Genomic DNA, 24,509 nt, shown 5'->3' on the forward strand with positions numbered 1-24,509 from the left:
TCTTCAATGGTCAGGACCCCCACAGAGCAGGTATTATTTAGGTGGTTAATGATTCTCAGCACTGCAGTGACACTGACATGGTGGTGGTGTGTTAGTGTGTGTTGTGCTGGTATGAGTGGATCAGACACAGCAGCGCTGCTGGAGCTTTAAAATACCGTGTCCACTCACTGTCCACTCTGTTAGACACTCCTACCTAGTCGGTCCACCTTGTAGATGTAAAGTCAGAGACGATCGCTCATCTATTGCTGCTGTTTGAGTCGGTCATCTTCTAGACCTTCATCAGTGGTGACAGGACACTGCCCACGGGGCGCTTTTGGTTGGTGGACTATTCTCAGTCCAGCAGTGACAGCGATGTGTATAAAAACTCCAGCAGCGCTGCTGTGTCTGATCCACTCATACCAGCACAACACACACTAACACACCACCACCATGTCAGTGTCACTGCAGTGCTGAAAATCATCCACCACCTAAATAATACCTGCTCTGTGGTGGTCCTGTGGGGGTCCTGATCATTAAAGAACAGCATGAAAGGGGGCTAACAAAGCATGTAGAGAAACAGATGGACTACAGTCAGTAATTGTAGAACTACAAAGTGCTTCTATATGGTAAGTGGAGCTGATAAAATGGACAGTGAGTGTAGAAACAAGGAGATGGTTTTATTGTTATGGCTGATCGGTGTACAACATGAAACCTGATAAATTTACTGCAGTGAAGCCGCCACAACACAGACGAGGACACAGAAAATCCAGAAAGATGCGCCGTACATTATAATCCTAAAGCGTTTAGGATTGATTTATAGTGGAGCACCGGTGATGGTCAATCTGTGTACCATTCAATTCAGACCAGGCTTGAAATGAAATGAAGGCATGTGTGAGTCACTAAGTGAGCAGGGACACGGCCGTGTGTGTGTGTCTGTGTTTATGTGTGTGTGTGGGTGGGTGCGGGTGTGGGGTAGACATTTAGCAGCAGTAAAAAAAAAAACCTTGTGATAACACAAACACACACACACACTTAATAAAATGTCATTTTTTTAAACAAATTGGCCTTGCTCACTTACACTCACTCATCCTGTCTCATCCACACACACACACACACATTTATGCATTCACTACCCACACTTATAGACCGTGTGTGTGTGTGTGTGTGTTCCATCAAACAAGGCCAGTTTGTTAATGTACGTGTTAGTACCCACCTGAAGAAGCCCTTGCACCCCTCACAGGTCATGGCATTGAAGTGGTAGCCCGTCGCCGTATCTCCACATACTTGGCAAACTTTGGGGTCGTCCCCCTCCGCTTCTTCCACTCCCGACTCGTCCGGCTCCCTGCTCTCAGTGCTCATCCTGAACCCTGACAAACACTATCTTATAAAGTCAACAAGAGAGACAGAGAGAGAGAGATGCCAGCGTTATTAATCCATGCCAACTGCCACAATTGGCACAGTTATGAACGGACAAACAGACAGACAGACAGACAGACAGACAGACAGACAGACAGACAGACAGAGTATATGGATTGATTGATCGATTGATGTAATTGCTCAGTATCAGGCAATAAAATGAAGTTATCATCAATCAGAAATGCAAATAGTAGCTTTGTGTGTGGAAGAAAAACAAGTCACGTGGGTTTTATTGACATTCCATCCATATACGGTGTGTACAGTACAAATACAGTACAAATACAGTACAAACACAGTACAAACCAAACACCGTTCCTCATGTAAACACGTGCAGAACAATACAGGAACAGTGCAGGATAAAGAAAACAGGGCAAACAGAACAGATCAAAGCAAAGCACCAGACAGAACAATTGTTGTGTTACAGTGACAAGAGTGAAAGATTATAATAATGTATATAAAATAATAACAAAATAATAAATATTACTGTATATAAAATATTATATATAAAAGGCGATATTCCACCAGCACACCAGTGCCGAGATTCTGAACACCCCGATTCGAATCTCACCTCTGCTGTGGCAGTGCCTGCAGCAGACAGAAATTGGCCACTAGTCTGCTGGGTGGGAAAAAGGCCCAACTAAGTGGGTTTGGGGTCTTCAAACGCTGTGTAAGGACCCTGGTTAGCAGATAGAGGCGCCTGTGCAGAAGCACGGGCATTAAAGAAGGTGTCCAGAAGGACTGTACACACGCCGGAGGGCACGTGAGCAGCAATATACCCTCCTCGAACGCAATGCATAAATAAATAGAAAAAAATAATTAAAGAATACATCATACTACTGTATATAAAATATTAAATAAAAGTAACATAAAAAACTATATATAAAATAATATACTGTATAGAAAATAATCAAATATAAAAATAGATAATACTATACATAAAAAGTAAAACATATAACTGTACATAAAATAAAAAATACTGTATATAAAATAATAAAAATAATAACATAATACTGTATTAAAATATTTAAAAAATAAAATAATACTGTATATAAAATAATAAAAATATTAAAACAATACTGTATATATAAAAAAAAAAAATACTGTATATAAAAAATATATAAAATATATAATACTGTACATAAAATAAAAAAATATTGTATATAAATGAAAAAACTAATAATGTATATAAATTTATGAAATTTATGAAAAAAATTTACTATATAATACTGTATATAAATAATAAAAACTAAAAATATATAATACTGTATATAAAATAAAAAACTAAAAATATATAATACTGTATATAAAATAATAAATAATACAAAATTGAAAAAATAATACTGTATATAAAATAATAAAAAAATAAAAATATATAATACAGTATATAAAATAATAAATAATACAAAAATTAAAAAATAATACTGTATATAAAATAAAAAAATAAAACTATATAATACTGTATATAAAATAATAACAAAATAAAACTGGATAATACTGTATATAAAATTCCCACACCAGTGTGGTTCTGCCTTTACATTCAGTTGGTCATTTAATAGGTCAAATAGATGCAACTGGTGCTTTTAATAGTTTTAGGGGCGGCACGGTGGCTTAGTGGGTAGCACTGTCGCCTCACAGCAAGAAGGTCCTGGGTTCGAACCCCAGGTGCGGCGGTCCGGGTCCTTTCTGTGTGGAGTTTGCATGTTCTCCCCGTGTCTGCGTGGGTTTACTCCGGGTGCTCCGGTTTCCTCCCACAGTCCAAAGACATGCTAGTGAGGTGAATTGAAGATACTAAAATTGTCCAAGACTGTGCTTGATATAAAACTTGTGAACTGATAAACCTTGTGTAATGAATAACTACCGTTCCTGTCATGAATGTAACCAAAGTGTAAAACATGACGTTAAAATCCTAATAAACAAACAAACAAACAATTAATAGTTTTAGTGCAGTAGGTGGTTAAAGAAGCAAGAAAATCCTTAAAATAAACTCATAAAGGAGCAATAAATAAATTCCACCAAAATATAATTTGTGTCTGGTTACAGAGACCTGGTGACCGCTCGCAGCATCAGAGCTGCTGATGGTTTCTACCTGGTTCTGGAAGGTGGAGGAAATGACAAAAGCAGCCGTGACTGATTGATCGATTGATTGGTTGAGTCCTGACTCTCAATACTGGCCTAAACTCCTGCATTAAATCAGATATAAAGATGTTTCAATCAGATCCCCTATATGTAAATCTTTGAATGTAAATACGACAGTTACTGACTAAAATAATAAAACAAAACAGTAAATAGTAATACTACAAATTCCTCTCACTGCATTAAATGGATGCATCAATAAAATCTTTATAAACTAGTTATAACTTCTAACAACACTTATTCAGAGTGCAGAGTTAAACGATAGCTTAACGTACCATGCTGAACGTACGTCCTCACAGAAACGTTCCAGCGGAAGACCTTCCTCTTACTGAGCAGAACGAAACGCATCACACACACACCTCACACACTGCACACCTCACACACACCGCTCACACTCCACTCAGGCAAGCCGAGCTGAAAATCACACATTGTCTTGGTAGCCACGTTAGACTGACTACCATCAGCGCTGGTCACGCCGGCTTCCGGCTCAGCCTGAGTCCCTGTGTGGTAACGCCGCACACCTATAGAATCTACCTCACACAATCACTGACTCTAATGCAGCCACTAATGAGGCACAACCTTCCACATCCTCGTTCGTGCCTCAGCACAACTCGCTTTATTCAAAAAATAAAAGAAAATGCAAGGTCACACGCAGCCTCGAAGCATTCTGTCTCCGCAATGGGTGTCGGCCAGGTTTAAATCAAAGTGGTGATATCGACCGGTTGGGCATCTACATAGACATGACTGGCTGCTGTGTCTGATCCACTCATACCAGCACAACACACACTAACACACCACCACCATTTCAGTGTCACTGCAGTGCTCAATCATCAATCAACATTTCTTGACAGATATTTTTTCAGGAGTCCCAGAGAGCCATCAGGCCATATTATGAACTAAGGGGCTTTTTAATAATGGCTTGTTGAGGTAACGTGACACTTTGGACTGCTTACGTCACTGCTTATTTAGTTTCCTTCCCCTGATATGCCTCTTGTTTATTTTCTCTGCCCTTTCAGTAATCTTTTCCTAGCCTGGGAATAAATCTAATCTTCCAAATAACTCACTGTGTGATTATGTAAGAGGGGCCATTTTTGTTTTCCAAACCTCTTACTAACCTTATTAATCCTACTTACCTACTGTCCTTGTGACCAAAGATCATTTAAAGTTTGAGAAACTGGTTTGGTTTCAAGCTGTGAATGTGGTAATAAGCAACATAATACATCACAGATTTAATGGAAATGTGATAGATGTGTGTTCAACAATCTAATAGCTTTAAGCTCTAACAGTGATAAATCTGAGCAAAGTACTGTGTTGGCACTGGGGCTGAATTTACATGTTCAATCAAAAATCTGCAAACATCAATTTCAAGTCATTAAAAAGTAATCTGAGCATTTGAGTTTTACAATGATCTGTTTAACAAGCCCATGGTCCGGTGTTCACACACCTTCGTCCTCATAGTATATACATAGCAACCCTAGAACTTACAATGGACTTTATCATAGAGTGGACTGAATAATGAAGAACTCCAATTATTTTCTGCTAGTTATAACTTTCAGTTTAATAAAATTTTGTATATGTATGATTTGTGTAAATCCTATTTATTTAAAATATCCTCCAGGCCACCCATGGAGGATGGGGGTCCCTGTTGTGTCTGGTTCCTCTCAAGGTTCTTCCTGTAATTTTAAGGGAGTTTTTCCTTGCCACTGTTGCCCTCGGCTTGCTCAATAGGGGTTTTTGGTCTGTTGGTCCTGGATTCTGTAAAGTTGCTTTGAAACAATATCTGTTGTAAAAAGCGCTGTATATATAAATTTGACTTGACTTGATAGTATCATCATGGTAATGAGAACAACCCCTGCTGTTTTGTTGTGAAGAGCTAACAGGGTAACGATGATATTAGTTTTATACTATTTGAATTATCGGAACATTTTCTTTTATCAACAACGTGATCTGTGATGTAACTGGTACGAGAGCTAATCTGAACACTGCCTACTAGTGCTATAAATCTTCCTGTCAAAGTAATGTGGCTCTTTTGGACTGCTGATGTCACTCACCATCATGAAAATAACTTTGCAAGGTCGTTATTGCCATCTTGGTGTAAAATTGAATAATCCTGCTTTTCATGTTGTGATACAATACCAACCGAACAGCATAAAGAATCCAGAATGCTTCTAATACTGAACACTCCACTACATTTACATCTATTTTTTAATTCTGTTATACAAGCATTTTTACTAGCAGCCAAACTAATGTATAGTAACAATGAATGAGCATTTTATTATATGCTAAAGTTAGTCTTGTTTCAAATAACAATCACACACGGGAAGGAGAATATGATTATGACAATCATCAAGAAAAAAAAGGTCTGATGGTGGTCTTCAATAATTACATGGTTTTACAAACACACCATTAGTTCTGGAAAAAACTATATTAATTATAGTAATTACAATTTACATTTATAGTAATTACAATTGTTCCAGGTCTACAGTCAATCCAAGCTTTTAACTATTCGCAAATTAGCCAGTTACTGAATAGTGAAATCTGCTTCAAAAATCAATAGCTGTGGGAGGAAACCAGAAAACAAACAAACAAAAAAAAAAACAGACCGCTCCATTTGGGAATCAAACCCAGGACCTTCTTGTTGCCATAAAGACAATACAATCAGAAAACCCAAAATATCACTTTATGCTTACAGGACGTGAGTCCAGATACCACATAAAATGCTCCGCTAGAGTATATAATCAAAAGAATAAAATGCCTTATGTATAAAAGACGACGGTCAGGTGACGTTTGATTGTGCAAGTAATGGGACCTGCTGTCCAGCAGTGTGGTGGGAGACTTACAAATCAGAACAAATGCACATCAGAAGGAATCTGGGTTAGATTTAAGACTCTAGGGTGAAGTTGGTTGTTTTAGCAGGACAACGACACAGAATACAAATCTGGTCTTAAAATAACTAAAAAGCTTTTAAAACGGCCTTGTTCTACATCCTGACTTCAACTTCGCCGAGAGGTCGAATTTGTACCGAAGAACAAAAATATTTGGTTACCATTAACCATTAACCAATTCTGTCAGGTAAAGTGGTGAAAGATTTGGGACAGAAGCTTGTTTAATGAGATTTAAAGGTTGCAGTAAAGAGCTAAAGCACATTGAACCAAACGTCCACACAGAACCCACAAGAAACACAGAAAATAACTACATTTAGATCAAATAAACTAAAAACGATCATTAAAACACACAGAGTCACGTCTCGCAAAACTGCAGATTGATCCACAGCATTAGAATTAATCTTTTTTTTTTTTGTGCATTTTTCCTCCCAATCTAGTCGTATCCAATTACTCCACTGATGCTGATCCCCACTGCTGATTGAGGAGAGCCATGACTAATACACGCCCTCTTCGACACGTGTGCAGTTCCGACTGCATCTTTTCACCTGCACGAGGCGAGTTTATATGCGGATCAGCTTTGTGTACGGAGAGACACACCCTGATCAATGCATTATCTCTCAACAGCCAGCAGAGGTCGTAATCGCATCAGTTATGAGGTCCCTCTCAGGCTTCCCACCCTGTATGAACAACAGTCAATCATTGTTCACGTAGGCACCCAGTCCAGACGGATGTCAGAGCTGAGTTTCAAACCGACGAGTTTGAAATGTCAGCTCTGGTGTGCTAGCGTGTTTTATTAATCTTTGTACTGGGGAGGTAAAAGTGAATAACGGTGCTGTGCTATCACCCATGAGAACGTATGTTAGAACATCACTCCCAGCAACAATACACATCATGGAGAAGTGAACCAAACTGTAGATGTTTCTAAAACTTATTTAGCATTAACTTATTGATTTTGTTAAAGAACTGTGAGTGTTTTCTCCTCTTTTTGTCCCTAAAATATGTTTTATTGTTCGTTTTAAATAACTGAGCGTAAATATGTGGTATAACACGACATCAAAAACGTAAAATTCCATATTGGACCCCTGAGCAAGGCCCTTAACCCTCAATTTGCGGGTTGTGGATAGAAGGGTCTGCTAAACGCTCCAAATGTAAACGACTTTTTGAGAGGTGGTAGCTCAGTGGTTAAGACACTGGACTGGTTACCAGTCACCAAGCTGCCACTGTTGGCCCCTGAGCAAGGCCCTTAACCCTCAATTTGCTCAAACTGTATTAAGTAATAACTGTAAGTCACTGTGGACAGAAGTGTCTGCTAAATGCTCCAAATGTAAATGTTTATATGAGAAGTGGTAGCTCAGAGGTTGAGGTACTGGATTGGTTATTATAAGGTTGCTGGTTCAAAACCCTAACAGCCAAGCTGCCACTGTTGGGCCCCTGAGCAAGGTCCTTAATTTGCTCAAACGGTATTCAGTCATAATTATAAGTCACTTTAGATAAGAGCTTCTGCTAAATGCTCCAAATGTAAATGTTTAGTGGACTGGACTGATTGTCAGAAGGTTGCTGGTTCAAGTCCCTAACAGCCAAGCTGCCACTGTTGGGCCCCTGAGCAAGGCCCTTAACTCTCAATTGCTTAAATGGTATTCAGTCATAATTATAAGTCACTTTGGATAAAAGTGTCTACTTAATGCTCCCAATGTAAATCTCTATGTGAGAAGTGGTAGCTCACTGGTTACTGGCCTAGTAATCAGAAGGTTGCTGGTTCAAGCCCCTAACAGCCAAGCTGCCACTTTTGGGCCCCTGAGCAAGGCCCTTAACCCTCAACTTTCTCAGACTGTAATTAGTAAAAACTGTAAGTCACTTTGGATAAAAGCGTCCGCTAAATGCCACAAATGTAAATAAATAATGCAGAATCTCTTATCCAGAGCGACAGTATACAGTCTGAGCAAGTGAGGGTTAAGGGCCTTGCTCAAGGGCCCAACAGTGGCAACCTGGCAGTAGTGGGGTTTGAACCAGCAAACCTTCTGCTTACTAGTCCAGTACCTTAACCACTAGGCTACAACTGCTCAAGGATATAAATTGGCAGAAACAGGTAGAAGATGTTGTAGACGGGTGAAAAGAAGCGGTCCACACTATACATGTGTCAGAGAAGTGCAGGTCTGCAGCGGAGGAGGTGAAATACAACTCAGGAAATACAAATGCAACTGGATTGAAAGGAGAACTGGGAAAAAAAAGAAACACTCTGCTGTGCTGAACGTTCGGTTAAATTAAAACTGCCTAAACATTCAAGGCCGCTGTGATGTGGCCTTTAACGAACAGATTTACATGTGATTGTAATCGAAATGTGTCTGTGTGTCTGTTTCTTTCACTCTGCCATCTGTAGTGAAGTCATAGGAAAAAAACAAAACAATTTTAGCACATTTTAGAAGCAGTAAATGTACGTCATTTATAACAGCACATGACTGATCTGTGGGAGAGGGGCTTAATAAACGTCTTTTGATCGATAGCTCCCCACTGCGAGGTCATCAGCACTAATTGCCGGTCAATTATAATGTCAAGAGTCAAATACTTCTTTTAAAAATGTTAAGTGGTGTGAAAATTTTTTTTTCTTTTCATTAAAATGAATTTGGTGAATGAGGTGGTTTAGCGTTTAATAAGACAGGACGTTAGACCGGCCAGTTTGGCTTTGTTCATGCAGAAACCAAAGCGATGCTTGAGTAAAAAAGCTGTCTGTTTTACCACCGATTTACCATATTCAGGGTCGCAATGTGGGTGGGGTGGCACGGTGGCTAAGTGGGTAGCACCGTCGCCTCACAGCAAGATGGTCCTGGGTTCGATGCCCAGGCGGGGCGGTCCGGGTCCTTTCTGTGCAAGTTTGCATGTTCTGCAATTTTGTAGCTCCAATGTACCTGACTGCATGTTTTTAGATTGTGCGAGAAAACCGGACCACTCCACTTGGGAATCGAACCCAGGACCTTCTTGCTGCGAGCCGAGCCTCCCCGTGTCTGTGTGGGTTTCCTCCGGGAGCTCCGGTTTCCTTCCACAGTCCAATAACATGCAGTCAGGTTCATTGGAGACACTGAATCGCCCTATAGGTGAATGGGTGTGTTTGTCTCTTCTGCAATGGACTGGCACCCCGTCCAGGGTGTTACTGTGTGCCTTGCGCCCACTGAAAAGCTGGGATAGGCTCCAGCACCCCAGCGCGATCCTGATTGGATAAGAAAGTGAGTGAGGGTCGCAATGGGTACAATTCACTGGGCGAAAGGTAGGAAACACCCTGGACAGGTCGCCAGTCCATCACAGGGCACACACACACACTTGGGGCAATTTTAGTAGCTCCAATGATCCTAACTGAGAAAACTGTACCGCTCCACTTGGGAATCGAACCCAGGACCTTCTTGCTTTAAGCAGAGCCACCCTGTAATACACCTTTACAGACAATATTAATTCCCTGAGCCACATGATTCAGCTACCATACCATGTAGATCAGCAGTATTCAAACTACACGTGTGTGTGTGTGTGTTTTATCCTGATCAGGGTCGCAGTGAATCAGGTTTCCCTGAAATCACTGAACGCAATGCAGTAGCACACCCCGGACAGGACGCCAATCCATCAAGGGATCTCGGCTCTCCCATACTCTCACCCTCAGACATAACCAGTCCCGCCTGTGGGGATTCGAACCCCGAATTCCAGTGTGAGCGGTCTAAGAACCCCTTTTAAAATATTGAATTTAATAATTCAAGAATATTTAATAAGATAATACATGCCAAAATGAATCTGTTACATTAATTTATCGTCACTCTATGACACAACAATGCAGTTACAGGAATATAATGCTGAATGTTGTGTCAGAATTGTACACAGTCAACTGTGCTTTATTGTTTTCCATCGTGCGATACCTAAAACAAGCCGAAATAAAAAGTAAAAGATCAACTGCATCATTTAACGTCAAAAAAAGGAAAATAACGCGTGTAGGTTTGCAGTTACAGGAATAAAAAGCTGAATGTTTGTCAGGATTGAATAGAAATGAGCATACATTTCAGTACAAGCAGTGCTGTATTCGTGCCACAACAAAAAATAATCACTGTCCAATCACAGGGCCGAATTTGGGGCGTGGTTAATGGGGTTATACAGACACAATCAATCCTAATGGGGATCCTGTGTTTTTTCTCCTGATTTTTAGAGCATCTACTTTTTACCCAATTGCGTTACGATTCCTCTCTACTGGTGCTGACCTCCGCCCCTGATTAAGGAGAGCGAACTGCCCCCTCCGACACGTGTGCAGTACTGACTGCATCTTTTCACCTGCACGAGGCGAGTTCATATGCAGATCAGCTTTGTGCACGGAGAGCCACACCCTGGTCAGCATTATTTTTCTATACTCTGTGCAGACGCCATCACTCAGCCAGCAGATGTCGCAATTGCATCAGTTATGAGGTCCCTATCTGGCTTCCCTTCTCTGGATGAACAACAGCCAAACGTTGTTCATGTAGCCGCCCAGCCCAGCCGGAAGGCAGAGCTGAGATTCGATATGATGTATTTGAAATCCCAGCTCTGGTGTGCTAGTATATTTTACCGCTGTTCTTTTAACTGCAAACCTACACGTCGAGCGACGTTAAATCCATCCAACGGATCTTTTACTCTTTATTTTGCCTCGTTTTAGAGCTGTGCCTTCATTAAATTACACACTCGATTGTTTACAATTCTGACCCAAAATTCAGCATTTATTTATTTACTATTATTATTTTTAAATGCGAATCCTTGTCTAGCTTTTCAGTAAAGACATCGAGCGACATGAAATCATTGTAATTGTTTTGCTTTTCGTTTAGACACGAATTCTCTACAATACTGCAGAAAAGCAATAACGTGTGTGTATGTGTGTGTGTGTGTGTGTGTGCATGCTGCATTTCGCATTTTCTCCCGGTAGTGTTGATTTCTCTCCATACATTTCTGACACGTTCGAGAAATTGAGTTTTATTCCAAGAACCAGGCGTGCCGCTCAGTGGGTAGCTCTGTCGCCTCACAGCAAGAAGGTCCTGGGTTCGATCCCCAGGCAGGGCGGTCTGGGTCCTTTCAGTGTGGAGTTTGCATGTTCTCCCCCGGGCCTGTGGGGGTTTCCTCCCACAAGACCTGCAGTCAGGTTAATTGGAGCAACTAAAATTGGCCTCTGTGTGTGTGGGTGTGTGTGCCCTGTGATGGACTGGCGACCTGTCCAGTGACCCATTTCCTCACTTACTTTCTCAACTTATCCAATCAGGGTCGTGGGGGGTTGCTGGAGCCTATCCCAGCTTTTCAATGGGCGCAAGGCACACAGTAACACCATGGACGGGGCACCAGTCCATCGCAGGGCAGACACATACACACACTCATTCACCTATAGGGCGATTCAGTGTCTCCAATTAACCTGACTGCATGTTTTTGGACTGTGGGAGGAAACCGGAGCTCCCGGAGGAAACCCATGCAGACACGGGGAGAACATGCAAACTCCACACAGAAAGGACCCAGACTGCCACGCCTGGGGATCAAAGCCAGGACCTTCTTGCTGTGAGGCGACAGAGCGAGCCACCGTGCCGCCCTAGGGTGTTTCCTGCCTTTTATTTTTATTATTATTATTTGATACAATATTAAGTTGTAGCCTAGCGGTTATGTTACTAGACTAGTAATCGAAAGGTCACTGGTTCAAGCCCTGTAACTTGCCTTGAGCAAGGCCCTTAACCCTCAAATGCTTAGACAATACACTGTCACAGTACTGTAAGTGGCTTTGAACCACAAACAACATAAATAGACATAAACAGTAACTCTGGGGCAGCATTTTAATCATCTATTAACTCCAAGTGTAGGACAAAGAAAACGTGGATTATTTCCAGGAGGACAGTCTTTAATCCTGGAGCTCAGTCACGACAAACCACAATTCATTTGCGTGTAAATGTAGCTACCATTGACGTGGAAATACAGTCAAATACCACCTCGAGGTTTTCTAATTTAATAAAGACTAGATTTCCTTCCATGGTATTTAAATACGACACAAGAACTACGTGACTTCACTCACAAGCCGGAGCACAGAAGCACAATATCAAATATCTCGGCGTGTCTATTCTGCGTTAAAGGTCACGCCCGGCTGAGGGAATCCATCCGTACAGGCTCTCAGTTCCATTCCTGTCTGGCGTGAATTAAAAGAATAGAGGCGTAAGTGAAAGAATATGATCAGCTACACGCCCACGGCTCTCCCAGACCAGTTTAAAAGATAAGAGGGGAAAGTCTGAGTGAAATCCAGTGGGAAGTTCCAGTTAGTCTTGTGTTACCTGTTGAGCAAAAACAAAACGATCGGCTGGGAAGAGAAATTCACTGATGTGGCTGATTTGTGGTTGAGGTGAAAGTGCTTTTAGCAAATGCAGATGAAGTGATCATCACGACTTCAGTTCGGCAGGATGGATCTGCTTCTCCTCGCACCGTCACCACAGACCAGGTTGTGCTACGTGTTATCAGAAGAGCATTCAACCACCAATTTTCCTAATGTGTTGTTACCCTGCCCTCTTGTTCTAGATGTTCCTGAGTACATTTAACCCCAGAGTACAGTACAAACAACATAAAACCACAGTCATTAACTGTACACCCACACAGTGTTTCTATGTGGTGCTTGTTGCTCATAAAGTGGCCAATATATGCACAGACCAGACAGCAGTTCCTAATAAAGTGCTCAGTGAGTGAGTTTAAATCTTGGTCAGTATTGTCCTACTTTTATACTGGTTTATACTGGGCCATGATTAAACATACTACCATAAGCCTCGAGTGCTTGAGTTGAGGGTTGGATGTCTTTTCAGGTCCTTGAAGACGTTTCAACTTTAATTAAAAAAGCTTTTGGATGAGAGATGGAACGTCTTCAAGAACCTAATAAGACGTCCAGCCTTCAACTCAAGCACTCAAGACTACCAGGACCTGAATAAATAAGACAGATATACATGGATGGATGGATGGATGGATGGATGGATGGATGGATGGATGGATAGATGGATAGATGGATAGATGGATAGATGGATAGATGGATAGATAGATAGATAGATAGATAGATAGATAGATAGATAGATAGAGATATCAATAACTATATAGACAGATAGACTGACAGACAGATAGATAAATAAATACATAGACAGATCGACAGACAGATAATTAAAAAGATAGAGAGATAGACAGACAGTAAGATTGATAATTATATAGACAGAAAGATAGATAAATCAAGACAGACAGATAGATAGATAAATCGAGACAGATAGACAGATCGAAAATTAAAAAGATAGACAGACAGACAGACAAACAGACAGACAGATAAACAGATAGACAGATCAATAATTAGATAAATAGATAGACAGATCAATAATTAGATAAATAGATAGACAGACAGATAGACAGACTAATCAATAAGAATAAAGATAGATAGACAGACAGTAAGATTGATAATTATATAGACAGACAGACAGATAGATAAATTGAGACAGATAGACAATTAGATAAATAGACAGATAGACAGATAGACAGACAAATCAAAAAGATAGATAGACAGACAGTAAGATTGGTAATTATATATACAGACTGATAGATAGATAGATAAATAAATCTTTATAGATAGTTTTACCGCTGCACCACATGACCGCCTATTTGTAGGAGTTTGACATCGTGACAACAGGAGTCTCTTCCATCTCCATTAAGAGCATTTATCTAGCAATTAAAAGGAAGCGTAATGCTTCACGGTGGTGGAGATAAAGTGAGAACAGCTCTGCTTAACGCTCAACTGCTGCTGGTAATTGGCACATCGCTTTTTCACTTTCCATGTCGCTGACGTTCACGCTGCCTCCTGTCAGTGGAAATCACAGCTCTAATTAAAAATGAATCCCAGCCGGTCGCCCTGTCACGTCGCATCACTGCCTGTGTGAACGTTTAGCGTAACACTTTAAAGCCAAAGTGAGTACGAGAGTCGATCAAGACACGACGGCGCTGTTGTAAACAAATCTAAACGGGGTTAAACACAGAAGGATACGTTATCAGCTTCCCGTCCTTTAAAACAAATAAATGGTTATACAGAACACACTGCAGCACTCCGGTGTCCCTCTAGTGAACAAACACCAGCACGATCACAGAAATGTGCTAAAAATAACACAGGCGCATTCACAAAGTCACGATAATGAATCATAATAGGCGCATTATTCCAACAATCTTCCACAATTATTTACTTTAATCTCTAAATCTCTGCAGAACGCTGGGAACGAGGCACAGACACAGTCTGGACACAGCGCCGGACTCATTTACTCCCACTGACTAACAATTAAAAGCAATTTAAAACAGAACAGAATCTGAAAGAAAATGGTTACCAAATAGGAACTGGAAGAAGTGAGCATAAATAAAAAATGTTTGAGGTTGAGAACATAAAGCAGATCATAGCAGATTTGCAACTGTAAAAGCTTTAAATGATTAAATGGTATCCCAATAACACAAGCTGTTTCAGGTGTTTTATAGAAATGTATATAAATGTTCATATAAATGCCCACTTGACTTACAGGAGTAAGCATAATAAATATAGTAAACATCTTGATGGACATCTAAATACAAAACATGTGACCCTAGATCCTGTTTTTCTCCCTAACAGCCTCCTCTTCTCTGTTAATGCTTTCCACACTTTGGAGTGTGTCTATGGAAATTTATGCCCAAGTCCAAGAAATTGATATGCTTTTGGATATACACCGATCAGCCATAACATTAAAACCACCTCCTTGTTTCTACACTCACTGTCCATTTTATCAGCTCCACTTACCATATAGAAGCACTTTGTAGGTCTACAATTACTGACTGTAGTCCATCTCTTTCTCTACATGCTTTGTTACCCCCTTTCATGCTGTTCTTCAATGGTCAGGACCCCCACAGGACCACCACAGAGCAGGTATTATTTAGGTGGTGGATGATTCTCAGCACTGCAGTGACACTGACATGGTGGTGGTGTGTTCATGTGTGTTGTGCTGGTATGAGTGGATCAGACACAGCAGCGCTGCTGGAGTTTTTAAACACCTCACTGTCACTGCTGGACTGAGAATAGTCCACCAAGCAAAAATATCCGGCCAACAGCGCCCCGTGGGCAGCGTCCTGTGACCACTGATGAAGGTCTAGAAGATGACCGACTCAAACAGCAGCAATAGATGAGCGATCGTCTCTGACTTTACATCTACAAGGTGGACCGACTAGGTAGGAGCGTCTAATAGAGTGGACAGTGAGTGGACACGGTATTTAAAAACTCCAGCAGCGCTGCTGTGTCTGATCCACTCACACCAGCACAACACACACTAACACACCAGCACCATGTCAGTGTCACTGCAGTGCTGAGAATGATCCACCACCTAAATAATACCTGCTCTGTGGTGGTCCTGTGGTGGTCCTGACCATTGAAGAACAGCATGAAAGGGGGCTAACAAAGCATGCAGAGAAACAGATGGACTACAGTCAGTAATTGTAGATCTACAAAGTGCTTCTGTATGGTAAGTGGAGCTGATAAAATCAGTGAATAGTGTATATAGTATCTAAAAAATCTCAACGCTATTTGTGATTTAAACAAAACCATAATAAATTCCTAAACAAATAAATTATGTAAATTATAAACAGATCTTATGGATATTACAATTAATGTTTAGCCACTAAACATTAGGAAGTCACTTAAGAAAGGTGGTACTAGTGGAACAGTGTGTGTGGATTTAAAGCACAACTCCCATCAGTTCTCACAGCTCAATCTCTGTTAAAATTATATATCTTCTACCTGATCGAGAAGAAAATAGTGTTTATGACACCAGCCGAGTCCCAAAGGAACAGTGTGAAGCCCAATTTATCTCCTTGTGCTACTTCTGATTCCTAGCTGCTGTGATTGTACAGGCAACTTTATCATGTTTGTTTGCTATCAGGGGAAAAGTAAAGGTATTGTTTATGTGTCAAACAGAAACCTGACCTTGTTGTGGGTGCTACTTCATTCAGCTGTATTTTTAGATCTCTCATACTGCTAAGTTTGTTCCTTCCTTATACCCAGTCTTCCCGAGTGTTGGTGACCCCACTGCAATCCTAACCAAAATAAAGGACTTTCTTAAGATTGGACGTCTCAGGTCAATAATAAAATGTTTTGGTTTTGAACTGGCATAACACATGTGGCCACATGTACAGAACCTGTTCGATCTACAACACACCACACTCAAGAAAACAAGCCAAATCGTAAAAGTAAATGACCAGAGAGACTTAGTATTGTATTCAGTTCTTTTAGGGGTGTTTCAATACACCATTCCTCATGGGTACAGCACAGTGTTTAATCTTTAATGCACTATTATTATTTTTTACAGCCTGTACATACAAAGAAAATTTGTGCTGTCATTGCTAACACGTGATTTATCTTTAATAAACTGTATGCAATAAAGTGTTGTTGAAGTTTTACCTTCATTTATATATACATTTTTTACTCGAATAAATATAACTGGATCTTTGTCTGTGAAGTATAAAAAGAATCCTCGGTCACTCTAAAAGAGAAATGACGGCATATGAAAGTCCAACCGCAGGTAAAAGACTCCGGCAACATAAAAAAAAAAAGATTCTTGGACATAAAACAAGCTAATACCAAAAATACAGTGAAACATGTTAGTGGCCCAGACATCAACTGGGAAAGAAAGACTGGTAGGAATTGAGGGATGGATAAACGCAGCCAAATACAGTAACATAACTCCTCCAGTTAGACTGGGATGACAGATCACCAGTCAACACAACAATGACCTGAAGTCTACAGCCAAATCAATGCAAAGTAACAACAGCTAACACTGATGATTGAATAAAATGGGTTTATTCAGGCACAATGGACTAACAAATGTGTGTTCGAAAGGCAAGAATGAGATCAAATGAACCGATTTATACTGGCGCTTTGTATTCTGCACTTCACTGAGGTGACAAGAATAACAATGCAGGAGCGACAGTCGTACCTGGTCTTTAGAAACACTTCACCCTGCACACAGTAAATATAAAACCAGCTTAAAATACTCCTGACCTGTGTACTTCTTCTGGATCACGTGAGGTGTTCTGGTTTAGTAAGGAAAAGGTGAGTATGACTGGCAGAAAGAATGCTGGCAGTGTTCATTCCTGTCCTGCCGTCAACGTTCTACCTGCTAACCACGCTCACCTTTACCATAGTAAACTAGAACACATGACGTTATATATGAGTGCACAGGTCAGGAATTTTTAAACTGATTTTAAATCCGATATTTTTACAGCTAAATCGACTGGGTTAAAAGTTGTGGAATAATTAATGATGTGTATTTATATCCTGCATTTTTTTTTTAAACTATTTTCATTCATGTTTTATTCCATAAAACAACACAGACAGTAAAAAGAGTAAATCTGCCAATTCTGTAACAGAAATCTGATCGACCAATTCCAACTGCACCCCCTAATAAAAGGCTTTTTATAAGTAATAACATTTTTATTTAGTTTTTAATCATTGTGAACATGATGTACAAGTTCAACCGAGGCTTGAGGACTGCACAGTCCTGAATGTTCTCAAGTACTGAATGTTCTTAAACGTGACTGACCTAAAATGCAATAAAGCTCAAAACAAGGTCTAGACTTACTGCAATATAGCAGGAAAAATGCAGCTAATGCCAAGTTCACACTACACGACTTTCCAAGTTGTCAGGTCGCTGTACAGTTCACACTACACGACTGGATCTCTTGTAATCCAGTCTTTTAAATCATTGAGTATTTCACACTACATGACTGATCGGTGATAGACGGTCACACACTACACCATCTATCACTGGCAGGAATCTCAGACGAGTCTGTCCGGTCTCCCAAACGTTTTGTCACGAAAACACACGTGAGAAGTGACGAGGGGTTTAATGATACCACGTCCAAAATTGCACGTCGACAAGTAGCGAGAGATCTGAGCTGTTTGTGCGCCGATGTGCAGCGCAAAAGCAAAGAGGAAAAATAAATGAATCAGAGTGGATTTGGCTACACGAACAGCAGGGGGCGTTTGTTCTGTTCTGTAGTGAGTTGGAGGTAAATAAATATTTTTTGCAATGCATTGTGGGTATGATGATTTGGCGTGGACGATAAGATCACGAATACTGTAAAGCTTGTGTGTGTGCTGATTAGGGATGCATCGATACCATTTTTTCCCAACCGAGTATGATACCGATACCTATTTAGAATGATGCAATCTGGAGCATTATGGAATAGTGTAGTTTTTAGTGTAAAATAGTGCAGTGGAACAGTTGCTTGGGTTGCCATCACTAATTGTAAAAAAAAAACACTGCACAGACATCATTGAGAAAGCTTCTGACAAGCTAACGTTAACGTTCATTAATAAACGCATGTAATTAACGTTGTGCACATCATACATGTGATGCGATTCTGCTGATTGAAATATTTACTTTAAAAAGATAACACAGGTCAGGCACTCGCGCCCCCCCCAGACAAGCACTGCCGCCCCACAGGTTGAAAATCCCTGCGTTAACGCAGCAACGTGCACTAGGCACAAGGTATCGGATGTTTAGTATCGGAGCCTCGTTTGCGAGTACGAGTACGAGTTAATGAGCGCGGTATCGGGCAAATACCCGACACTAGTATCGGTACTCATGCATCTCTAGTGCTGATGTATTCTGATAGAAACTATATTACACACCTGTCTCACATTTACACACTCCTCCCCCGGGTTTCATCTCACCCCGTATCCTGCGTTTTCATTGGCTGTAGTTTCGATACAGCACTCGCTGCCACGATTTTGAGTCGGCGACAGGTCCAGATATTTAACACGCTAGATATTTTTCTTCAGTCTGCAAGTGCTCGGCAAACCACTCGGATCGAGTTGTTGAACGGTTCACACATAGTTCTGATCCCTGAGAGAACGGCGAGTTGCTTTCGAGCTGCCACATCTAGCGGCGACAAGCCGGAAAGCGAAAATCAGGGCAAAAATCGTGTAGTGGGATCTAGGCATTAGCCGGTGTTCACCACCTAGATGAAGGTTCTTATATAACCCCGCTATTCATGTCTTGTTGGGTTGTAAGCTACTGCTTAGTTTCATAGGTTTGTGTGGTGAACGTTCATTTTCAGAATTAGATTAAGAATCAGAATTAAATTTAGCCAGAATTTGACTAGTTTGACTAATCAACTCATAAAATGCTAATTATTTAATCTTAAACTGATTAAAAAAAAAATCTGCTCATCTGTGACGTATTAAATTGTATCTGCATGATGCACCGCTCATTTGCACTACACACACTGAACTGTGAACTGTGAACATACCTATGTCAGGTACCAGTGCACCAAGTCAAATTCCTTGCATGTGATGTGAAAAACTTACTTGCCAATAAATCAAATTCTGATTCTGATCATAAGAAAATAAGTTGGACCATATAAAAATGTCAGGGGATTAAAAGAACAAAACTGGAAATAAACAAGCTGTAAAGGAATGTAAATACTAGGGCTGGCTCGATACCACTTTTTTATGTCCGATACCGATATCCGATCGGACCGATACAGTACCTAGTAATTACTGTAGGAGGATTTTTCTAGGCGGCACGGTGGCTCGGTGGGTAGCACTGTCGCCTCACAGCAAGAAGGTCCTGGGTTCGATCCCCAGACGGGGCAGTCCGGGTCTTTTCTGTGTGCATGTTCTCCCCGTGTCTGCGTGGGTTTCCTTCATGCAGTCAGATTAATTGGAGACACTGAATTGCCCTATAGGTGAATGGGTGGGTGTGTGTTTGTGTGTCTGCCCTGCGATGGACTGGCGCCCCGTCCAGGGTGTTACTGTGTGAAACAGTAATAACAGTAAACTGAACATCCATTCCTGCATTTCAGGCCTGTAACACATTCCAAAAAAATGGGATGCAGGCAATTCAGGGCTAGTAATGAGGTGAAAAAACTAAATAATGATGTGATTCCAAACAGGTGATTGTGATCATGGTTTGGTACAAAAGCAGCATCCAGGAAAGATGATCAGAGGATCCAGTTTGTCCACAAATGTGAGAGAAAATGATTGAAATGTTTAAAAACAATGAACCTCAAAGAAAGATTGGAAGGGATTTGCATGTTCTCCCTCTACAGTGCAGAATATCATTAAACCATTCAAGGAATCGAGAGGAATTTCAGTGTGTATAGGTTAAGGACACAAGCTTAATCTGAACGCTCGTGATCTTCCATCCCTCAGACGGCGCCGCATCAAGAACCTCCACTCAACACTAGCTGATATAACCACATGGGTGAGGGATTAGTTTATCAAACCTTTATCAAGCTCTACAATACAGAGTTACTGCACAAATGATACTTAACACTTTACTGTACAAACAAGAAGCCTTATGTTAACCATGTCCAGAAGCGGCGTCTAGTTCTCTGGGCTCGGAGGCATCCAGCACTCCCCAGCTCCCGGATTTCCCAGCACAATTAAGCTACTTTTGAACTGCTACCGAGGGTACTTTGTTTTTAATAAATGTTGTGCATCTTTAATCCTTCAAGGTTACACACATATTAAAGCAATGCCGTAGATACTGTATGTAAGATGGTCTTTCATCACTTACGTTTCCTATTTTCATTCAAAACACTAGATAAAAATGATATAAATGTAAAACGTTGTACGTCAATGACCTGAGATGTATTTATAAAAGGCTATTCTTGATTACAGCCATGTTTATATTACTAATACCACTTCCAGAGCTAGGTTTTCTTAGAGTCCATCTAAATTAAGAGGGGTCACAGGGATCACATTCGCTGCCATAGCAGCACTTGCCCAGTGGGAGCCCCAAGAACCGGTCCTATTATTAACACTAAGAAAGAAGAGGTGTGTTGTAAGTATCCTGGATACACTACTGGAAAACAGTTGTATTGTTTTTAGATACAAGAGGTGTATGTACGTCAGACTTTCTATTACCAATTAGTTGATATTTCATGCTATTGAACTTTGCTTGTTTTCAGCACCACGGTCATGTAGACACTTTGGTCAATAAACCTTAAAATTGTGCAACAGTGCCGACTGTGGCTTTGAATACTGTACTACACACATTAGATAGATAGACAGATAGACAGACAGATAGACAGATAGACTGATTGATAGATATATAGACAGACAGACAGACAGACAGAAAGACAGACAAAGACAGACAGACAGACAGATAGACAGGCAGGCAGGCAGACAGACAGACAGACACAGACAGACAGACAGACACAGACAGACAGACAGACAGAAAGATAGATAGATAGATAGATAGATAGATAGATAGATAGATAGATAGATAGATAGATAGATAGATAGATAGATAGACAGACAGACAGACAGACAGACAGGTAGATAGACAGACAGACAGACAAAGATAGATAGATAGATAGATAGATAGATAGATAGATAGATAGATAGATAGATAGATAGATAGATAGATAGACAGACAGACAGACAGACAGACAGACAGATAGACACAGACAGGCAGATACTTAATTGATCCTTTGCAGGAAATTTCTTTGTTACAGCAGCTCACATCAGACAACAACTTCTTGCATACAATGGGGCCAAAAAGTATTTAGTCAGCCACTGATTGTGCAGGTTCTCCTACTTAGAAAGATGAGAGAGGTCTGTAATTTTCATCATAGCTACACTTCAACTATGAGAGACAAAATGAGAAAAAAAAATCACATTGTAGGATTTTTAAAGAATTTATTTGTAAATTATGGTGGAAAATAAGTATTTGGTCAATAACAAAAGTTCAACTCAATACTTTGTAACATAACCTTTGTTGGCAATGACAGAGGTGAAACGTTTCCTGTAAGTCTTCACCAGGTTTGCACACACTGTAGCTGGTATTTTGGCCCATTCCTCCATGCAGATCTCCTCTAGAGCAGTGATGTTTTGGGGCTGTCTCTGGGGAACACGGACTCCACAAATTTTCTATGGGGTTGAGGTCTGGAGACTGGCTAGGCCACTCCAGGACCTTGAAATGCTTTTTACGGAGCCACTCCTTCATTGCCCGAGCTGTGTGTTTGGGATCATTGTCATGCTGGAAGACCCAGCCACGTTCCATCTTCAATGCTCTCACTGATGGAAGTCTCACGATACATGGCCCCGTTCATTCTTCCCTTAACACGGATCAGTCGTCCTGTCCCCTTTGCAGAAAAACAGCCCCAAAGCATGATGTTTCCACCCCCATGCTTCACAGTAGGTATGGTGTTCTTGGGTTCTTCTTCTTCCTCCAAACACGATGAGTTGAGTTTTTACCAAAAAGTTCCATTTTGGTTTCATCTGACCACATGATATTCTCCCAATCCTCTTCTGGATCATCCATATGCTCTCTGGCAAACTTCAGACGGGCCTGGACATGTACTGGCTTAAGCAGGGGGACACGCCTGGCACTGCAGGATTTGAGTCCCTCTCGGCGTAGTGTGTTACTGATGGTAGCCTTTGTTACTTTGGTCCCAGCTCTCTGCAGGTCATTCATCAGGTCCCTCCGTGTAGTTCTGGGATTTTTGCTCACCGTTCTCATGATCATTTTGACCCCACGGGAGATTATCAATGGTCTTGTATGTCTTCCATTTTCTTACAATTGCTCCCACAGTTGATTTATTCACACCAACCTGCTTGCCTATTGTAGATTTACTCTTCCCAGCCTGGTGCAGGTCTACAATTTTCTTCCTGGTGTCCTTCGACAGCTCTTTGGTCTTGGCCATGGTTGAGTTTGGAGTCTGACTGTTTGAGGCTGTGGACAGGTGTCTTTTATACAGATAACGAGGTCAAACAGGTGCCATTAATACAGGTAACGAGTGGAGGACAGAAGAGCTTCTTAAAGAAGAAGTTACAGGTCTGTGAGAGCCAGAAATCTTGCTTGTTTGTTATTGACCAAATACTTATTTTCCACCATAATTTACAAATAATTTCTTTAAAAATCCTACAATGTGATTTCCTGGATTTTTTTTTCTCATTTTGTCTCTCATAGTTGAAGTGTAGCTATGATGAAAATTACAGACCTCTCTCATCTTTCTAAGTAGGAGAACCTGCACAATCAGTGGCTGACTAAATACTTTTTGACCCCACTGTACATATAACATTCACTAACAGTATATAAACAAGCAGTAAAAATAAAAATTTACAGTATGATTCTATATACATGTAAACACTTTTATGGTGCATGTATAGCATACAACATGTAGGTATTTATTATAAATTATTATGAATTATTTTAAATGATTATGAGTTGTATTAAGAAAGATTTCCTTTTCTTGGTTAGTAGAGGTGGATGTATGTACAGTATTTGAATATATTGTATGTGATATTATATATATATATATTTCCTGTTTACACTGTTTACAGCAGGACTCAATTCTTTTATCACAGTTAAATAACACATTTTCCACCTTTAAACCTGTAAGACTGTAATCATTTGTTACTTTTTAAGCACAACAGCGTCTTTGGAACAGATTTACTGTCAAGAAACAGAAAGTAAAATGATCATTACTAATAATAACCTGTCTTCGTTTGGACGACTTATTTAACACTTGATATGTTACAGATGAATGGATGAGTCAATGTGCAGTGTGTGTGTGTGTGTGTGTGTGTGTGTGTTACATAAATCTCAGATCAGGTTGTTTACACGACAATTGGCTGTACTCACCACGTCACGTACACGCTCCTCATATCAACTCCCATGTCCAGACAGAAAACATTCACAGGTCTGCTCGGACCCCTCCAGGTACCACCTCACACCTCACACCTACCATCTCCAGAACTTTTGGACCTGCGTTTTACTTCTAATCCGAGCCAGCAAGTGTGCTTTCGGTCCGACACTCGGGGTTTGGCAAGAGGAGCAGGCGGTGAGCACTCTGAGAAGGGAACTTCCTGGATACGGTGAGAATAGGACATGACCAGAGAGAGAAAGAGAGAGAGAGAGAGAGAGAGGTGCGGTTATACTAGCAGTAACACCGCTCAACAGTTACATAATCACTCACCTTACTCAATTCTGTTATACATAAGAGATCATGGAACCTGCTATCGGAGCAGTGTTGTGACGTCACAATTACTATAAGAAATAATTGGAGCGCATTTATTGTTGTTGTGCTATT

General features: G+C 40.6%; 1 protein-coding gene across 2 annotated transcripts in view; it reads right to left on the reverse strand.

The window, feature by feature from the left end:
* nr1i2 (nuclear receptor subfamily 1, group I, member 2) overlaps positions 1-24,280 on the reverse strand; it is a 42,302-nt gene extending 18,022 nt beyond the window's left edge. The window contains exons 1-2 of one of the 2 annotated variants that reach the window (XM_063006357.1): positions 24,062-24,280; positions 1,193-1,360 (exon numbers count right to left, since the gene is read on the reverse strand). In XM_063006357.1, coding sequence (XP_062862427.1) covers positions 1,193-1,338 — 146 coding nt within the window. In that variant the 5' untranslated portion in view covers positions 1,339-1,360; positions 24,062-24,280. Of the gene's footprint in view, positions 1-1,192; positions 1,361-14,037; positions 14,074-24,061 lie in introns of those variants that run through there. The other variant, XM_063006358.1, reaches the window with a different exon arrangement.
* Between the last annotated feature and the right edge of the window lie 229 nt (positions 24,281-24,509).

The sequence above is a fragment of the Trichomycterus rosablanca genome, chromosome 12 (assembly GCF_030014385.1).
Source record: "Trichomycterus rosablanca isolate fTriRos1 chromosome 12, fTriRos1.hap1, whole genome shotgun sequence".
Lineage (NCBI taxonomy): Eukaryota > Metazoa > Chordata > Actinopteri > Siluriformes > Trichomycteridae > Trichomycterus > Trichomycterus rosablanca.